The following is a 7,271-nucleotide window of genomic DNA, read 5'->3' on the forward strand; positions in this document are numbered from 1 at the left end:
CAAACTTTTAGATAAAAAAAATTATACGCAGCCCAATTATTTGGCATTTAGCAACATACACAATACAACTAGCTGTAAACAGCTTAAAGAGGGTTAACAATTTTGCTATTACAATTAGAAACTGGGCAGGCTTTCGTCGCAGGACGGCATCGCAAATGCATACTCATGACCAGTGTATATGTAATCAGCCGCCGTTGGAGTTGGCGGCTGTGCGATCAGCTCTGATACAGAGATGGGGGCAATGTCAGTGGTGCGTGCTGTGGAGCAATGTTATGACACTGTACATGTGCTGTGATGGCCTTGCAACAGTGGTTGCACTGATAATACATTCGCAAAGTGATTGGCAGTAAGGGCTTAAGGGAGAGTGATGATCCAAATGCAGGCGTGTTGTGACTGTTTGAGGTACTAATTAGGGGGTGTGGTATGGGACTCCGACAGTCGGGATCCCGACAGTCATTATCCCGACTGCCCGGAGTCGGGCAGCATGGTGAGCACAAAAAAGCTGCTGGCTACGCAAGCCACCTATTCTATTCTCCCTCTATGGGGGTCGTGGACCCCTACGAGGGAAAATAGTGGGTGGCCGTCGGGCACCCGGGTGTCGGCGTTTTGACAGTCGGGATCCCGACGTCGGGTAAATGACTGTCGGGAACCCGTCCGGCACCCCTAATTAGGTAACCTTTGCTATAGCATGGATATTCTTAAAACTAGGGCTGTAATGGTAGTTTGGGAAAACGATGAGTTAAATGATGTGAAAGATGTATGTTGACACATAGAGAGTTGCCAATGTTCCTCCTCCCCCCAGTTTTTTACAACCTTTTATACAGAGACTTAGAAATCACTATAGAGATAATTTAACATCTTACCAAATACTGCGGAAATACACTTCCTGGCTATCATTTGTCATTATTTATAAATGTTGCAAATATTCATTATTTGACTCTGTATAACAGCCTTTAATACTTTTCTTATGGCCACTAACAGATCTCCACACTTCGCTGCTATCTTTTTGGGGGTCCAGGATGATTTCCCCACTCTTTTATGTACTTCATAGGGGTCCCACACTGCAGTGTGCACAACATTAGCTCAAAGCGGTTTGTAAATGAGTTGCCCTTGAATATCATTCAGCAAACCAAAGCAAGACTTCACAGTATGGAACTCGCAGCTAAATGCATCTTTCCCATAATGTGGGACAAGGTTATAGATAAAACACACTTTCCAGCTCACCATTTGTATCTGCCAATAGGATCCCAGAATCCAGGCCTTGCTATATTACATGGTCCTTGTGTTGCTTGCTTATAAAAACTGTAGAACTTCAGCATCATTTCATTGGATGGCTGGAAAGTGCCTAAAAATACAATTTACAACGTATCAAAACTTTTGTATTTTTTTTTCTAAATAACCTAAAATTCTTAAGCCCCGTACACACGGGGCAATTTCAGTCATAATCACCAGGGGTATGGTCTTAGAGCGACCATATCCTGTGTGTACAGGGTGACTGTCCCCGGGAGCGCACACTTACACGACCAGTCCTGGGGTGGTCGCTGGTCGGAGGAGCATGCTCCTCTGACCAGCGGCTTCCGCCGGCAGCGGCTCATTTTTGTCAGCGACCATCTCTGGTCGCTGATGAAAACGGGACACTGAGCTGAGCTCCTGGTCCCCGACACTGCCACTCCTGACCGCCGGTCTTGGTCCCCACCGCGGAGCCAGCACATGTGCAGTAGCTTCTTTGGTACTGCGCATGCGCTGGCCCCAGCCTCTATGGGCTGCCTTTGCAGCAGCCCACAGAGGCATGTTCAGGGTCCCGGGTCTGGCGAATGCATAGTATTGTCCTCGTACTGTGGAGAATGCACAGAACCCAATGTTAATGGGCTGCCGCTCAGCAACCCATACAGAGGCATCCCGAAGGGAGGGAACACCTCCCAATGGGACTGCCTTGGGTGACTGGCAGGTCAGACTTCCAATGGGAAGTCACTGCCAGTCACAGTGAAGCCAGAGCAGTCTCACAGACTACATCTGGCTTCACTTAAGCAGAGAACAGTGGCGGATTTTACCTGGAGGCGCTGCAGGGCATAGGTAAAAACCGCCACCAATTGCTGATCGATATATTGCTCAGCGATCATATTGCTCCGTCCTGCTAGTCCATATTGCTAGTCCTGGACCCAACAAACTTTGCAGTGTCCAATTCCTCATGATAAACAATCAGGCTTTAAAAAGTTATTTTTTTCATTGCATGACAAAAGCTCTGATCCAAAACTGACAGTACATACAGAACGGAATTATAAAGAGGAAAATAGTTTAAGCAATTGGCTTTAAGGGGTCAAATCAATTAGCTGCAGGGGAGACGGTTGTTTAGGAAACAATCGGCAACAGCTCCTCAACCCATGCCCCAACTTGTGGATTTTTCCAACACAACCCCATGGGGCTAAATATAAAAATAGTGAGTACGATGGTATGATATCACAAGTGCAGCACATACCTGCATCAAAGTGAATTGACCCATTAATCATTTATCCATTCTAAGACACAACATTGCACAAGCCATCACTGTCCCCCCACTGTATAGTTCTGTGGAATATTCTATCGGATGAGTACTAAGGTAAATTAGGAATTATTCGCGCCTTACCATTTTTGGGCAAGCTCTGGATAACACTCACAGCAGCTTCGAATCTTGTTTGATGGAGGGGTTTTGTGTCTGCCATATTATGAACAGGGATACCACAAAAACAAATCCGGAGAGATCAGAATTCTGCATTACAAAAAGAGAAGTTCAGACATTAACCCTGTACCATAGACTAAATGGCAAGCAAAGACAAGAGAATTGGCAAAAATGGAAAACAAATCTAAAGCCCCGTACACATGGGGCAATATCAGTTCTGTTTCTAAGCGGGCTGACTATTAAGCATGGATTGCTCTGTGTGTACACCCCTTAGTGATGGCAATGCGCAGTCCCACGGGACGCCATTGCCTGACTGGATTTTGCCTGCATGCAGCCAAAATCTACTCAGATCGCCAGTGTTCTCACCAGACTACTGGTCAGCACAGATCCTTCAGCGCACATCGCTGGTGCATCGCATGTGTGCCAGCGATGTGTGCACTGAGGGATCTGTGCTTAAGCACAGCGCTCAGCATGGCCACCTGTCACCCCATGTGTACGGGGCTTAAGATCGGGATCTAAGTTTCCACCTAGAGTTATTGCATTAGTCTTTTATTTCTAATAGAGATTTTGTCTGAATTAACATATTGCACCATAGAGGGGATTACTTCAGGGTTGCCTACACCTCACCGTTTAAATAACCAGATCTGCCGATCTCAGCGGAGGAGGCGGGGCTAAAGTGGCATAATCGTGACATTTTAGCCCCGCCCCCTCTGAAGAAATCAGCAAATCGGGTCAGTTTCCATCATGGGGGCGGGGCTGAATGACAGCACGCTTAAGTCCTGCCCCCGAACTCCTGCTGAGAGTCTCTTCTCCGGGCTTCTCCCGGAGAGGAGATTACAAAAGTCGGCAACCCTGGATTACTTTCAGAGTTTGGGATTGGATAACGAGATGCCACACTATTTCATTCATGTACTATCCAGATGGATAATCAGAAAGTGACAAAATGTAAGTCTGAATTATCAGCTAACACCTGCTTAACTGAAGTGCTCATTAAGTTGAGCTAGTTGTGGTAAAATCATTAGAATTGGGCTATAACCAGGCATGTCCAAGCTATGGCCCTCTAGCTGTTGTGAAACTACATATCCCATCATACCGTGCCATAGTTTTAGCATTCCCTAATAGCAAAACTGTGCCAAGGCATGATGGGACTTATAGTTTCACAACAGCTGGAGGGCCATAGTTTGAACATGCCTGGGCTATACCGTAGACAGATGTGTATTTATTATGACTGATGATTGCCTAGCGATCTTGCTGTCACTGTTTGTTTCCACACACAAAAAAAAAAAAGTTACTGTCGTCTGTGAATGTGGACTGAATTACATCACACAAGTGGGGTCATATTCCTTCATGTTGTAGAATTATTGTACAAGTTTCCTGGGCATTTGGAACACCAAGGACTATGTCAGGATCACATGATTGGGAACAAATGTTGCCAAATAAGAAGAGGACTGTTTGTCCCAGATTTGCTGCTTACTATTGGCTGGTGCATTTGATCTGTGGAATCATTGCCGCAGTCTTGTTGCCAGAACTTTGTGCTGTAGAAGAACTTCCCAATCGGTCATAAGTGTTTTCAAAATCCAGACTATTGATCTATTGACTATTAGTGTTCATGCTAGTTCAAATATTGAAATACAATAAATCCTAACGGTCTTGTAATCTAAGTAGAGTTTAGTCTAGCACCCTGCATTTTTCTAAACCTGTGCTATGGTGCTTCATAACAGTGTGGTCTGTATTTCAGCACTGATATGTTAACCAGACCTGTCCTAGAAGCACAATAGCAGAGAACAACACCCCAGACAGGGAAAAGGAACTGCACAGGTTTTTAAAAATGCAGGGTACTAGAAAGAGCACTAAAGCATGGATGGTGTAATGGTTAGCATAAAGGTGCCCATACACGTACCAATTACCCGGTACTTTTTGTGCTAAAATAGCACCGTTGTGCATATGTTGCGCATGGGATGGGATGCTATTTTAGCACAAAAAGTACCGGGTAATTGGTACGTGTATGGGCACCTTTACTGCCTCACAGCGCTGAGGTCATGGGTTCGATTCCCACCATGGGAACTGTGCAGAGTTTGTATATTCTCCCTGTGTTTGCGTGCGTTTCCTCCGGTTGCCTCCCACAATCCAAAATTATACTGGTAGGTTAACTGTCTCCCAACAAAATTAACCCTAGAATGACTGTGTGCATGTGGTAGGGAATATAGATTGTGAGCTCCACTTGTAAACGCTTATATATTCTCAATAAAGAGCTTTGGAATATGTGTGCGCTATATAAGAAGCTGTTACTTGTACTTGTTCCCATCAGGGCACTGCCCCTAAATATGTGGGAAGCAATCATGTTGCCTGTAGGAATTTCATACTTTATAACGTTCAATAGAAGTGAAGTGTAAAGTAGGATTAATTAATGTATAACCATTTTTTTTTTGTGTGACCATATCCATTTTGGGATTAGTTGTCCTTTAATATATTACAAATGAATAAACCATATTCAACCCAAATTAGAATGACCCATCATTTTCAAACATTTAGAAACATTAGGAGTAACTTGGAATAGATTCATACAGAGTGTACATTTCCAAATGGCAAAATATACGTAATATTAGGGTAGATGTATTAAGCCTGGTAAAGTAATAAATTGGTGATAAAGCAGTGCTAAAGTGGAAGGTAATAAGGCACCAGCCAATCAGCTGGGTTTATAAAATGACAAGAGTTGATTGGCTGACGCATTATCACCGCCCCTTTTTTAGGTTTAATACATCTGACCCACTATTATTGCTTATATTTGAAAGGCGCCACAATGGGAAATATATGGTCCACACAAAACATGGATATACAACCAGACTCTCGCATTCGATACCCCGCCAACTCACCTGGCAGATCCCGACCGATAGCATCTCATACACTACACCATATGCATCCTTTTTGCATACAATGTATCGTACACTATCCAAGTCGTGGCAGGGGGATTCTAAAAATCCTTGTGGCAGCCACGGCGATCTCCGAATCCGATCCAATGCGCACAGGGCTGTACATCGGATCGGAGGTAAAACACATAAGAAATCAAATATCGATGGGTCAAAATTGTGTGAAAAGGGGCTAAAACATACTAGTGTATGGGGACCTTAACCAAATGGTGAAACAATGTCATAGAGCAGTGGTTCCCAAACTTTTTTGAATCACGGCACCCTAGAACATCAAAATATTTTCAAGGCACCCCTAGGCCAAATGCTTCTTATCGAGAAATTCAGAAAAAAAATATTACATTAAGTGCATTGTGTTTATATGTCACACAGTTATCTAGTGAGGGAAAGGATTTGCTTCTGTTTGTCCGCATATGTTATGATTGGCAGCCACAAGCACTGGTTTTGCCTGGTACATTGACCATAAATAATATGAATTGATCTTGGTCCACCAATCCAAGGCACCCCTGCAAGTGTCCTGAGGCACCCCAGGGTGCCTAGGCACACAGTTTGGGAACCACTGTCATAGAGGAAAGAAACAGAAGCATCAAAAGTCCTTGTAAGCAGAAGATAAACCACCTGCAATGGTGAGATGGAACTAGTCCAACCTCCACCTGGACAGTTATGCACAACAGAAAAGCATTATATTTGGCAGAGGGTACCAAAACCCCTTACACTGGCCTTGGCTCTGCTTAATGGGGGTGGAATGGGGGTGTTATTAGGTGTCAGAGGAAAATTAGGGCCGAATTCAGACCTGTTGGCTAAGCTGCGTGTACTCGCAGGTCATGGCTGCCAGCCGCCCCAACCCCCCACCCACCCCATGCGCATCCCCTCCCTAGCATGCGAGGGGATGTGTACAAGAGAAACTTTTATTTCCGCTGCTAATCGCCGAACACAGGGTGGGCACTGACCGCCCGCCCCAAGCAGTCAACATCCTGCCTACTTTGCCAAGAAAACGCCCATAAAATGCTGGGTGTTCCCCTGATGTCGCTCCCTGACCGCCCCCCTTCTGCCCCTGTCCATGTGAACGCCTTGGAGAGTGTGATACTTGCCGAGGTGTTCGCACAGGCGGTCTGCACATGCACAGACCTCCCCCACCATCGAAAATAGACCCAGAATCTGGAGAGTGTAACCTCTAACCTGGCCCATTGTCACATATCAGTACCCAGTGCTGTGTAGGAGGTGTATGTATATAATCCACGCAGCCCATAGCACACTCTGATGTATATGCTGATTTACCTGCAGACCCAGCTATGCGCCTGAATAGAGTGAGCGGGCACTACATAGGCCTTAGCATAGCTCCCTGGCAGATCCAGCAGCTGGACAGTGACTGTTTATGTCGGAACTCAGCTGGGTCATGTCACCTGCTCCTGGGATACAAAGGTCGGAGTGACGTGCGGCCCAGCACAGGAAGCAACGCGCACACACTATGGGGGGATACACAACCACCCCCTCGCCCAGCTTATCACAGCAGAGGGGACCGATCACCTGTGTGCAGCACACCTGCAGACCCCTGAGCCGTCATCCTGCTGCTGCTGCCCTCCGTCTGCTGTCAGTCCCTGCCGCACAGCATCACGGGAAGTGTAGTCCCCAGGGGGAATTCGCGGACTAGGCAACGCGTGATCACTAAGGACTTTTTTTTAAAGTTGCAA

At 45.8% G+C, this 7,271-nt stretch overlaps 1 protein-coding gene across 6 annotated transcripts in view; it reads right to left on the reverse strand.

Annotated features, from left to right (window-relative positions):
- Window positions 1-7,255, reverse strand: part of ACBD5 (acyl-CoA binding domain containing 5) — a 40,325-nt gene extending 33,070 nt beyond the window's left edge. For 2 of the 6 annotated variants that reach the window (XM_083189215.1, XM_083189211.1), the window contains exons 1-3: window positions 7,108-7,255; window positions 2,624-2,746; window positions 1,225-1,345 (exon numbers count right to left, since the gene is read on the reverse strand). In XM_083189215.1, the coding sequence (XP_083045341.1) occupies window positions 1,225-1,345; window positions 2,624-2,699 (197 nt within the window). In that variant the 5' untranslated portion in view covers window positions 2,700-2,746; window positions 7,108-7,255. The other 4 variants (XM_083189214.1, XM_083189212.1, XM_083189217.1 and 1 more) reach the window with 4 other exon arrangements.
- Window positions 7,256-7,271: the final 16 nt, after the last annotated feature.

The sequence above is a fragment of the Crinia signifera genome, chromosome 5, assembly GCF_055691185.1.
Source record: "Crinia signifera chromosome 5, ASM5569118v1, whole genome shotgun sequence".
Taxonomy (NCBI): Eukaryota; Metazoa; Chordata; class Amphibia; order Anura; family Myobatrachidae; genus Crinia; species Crinia signifera.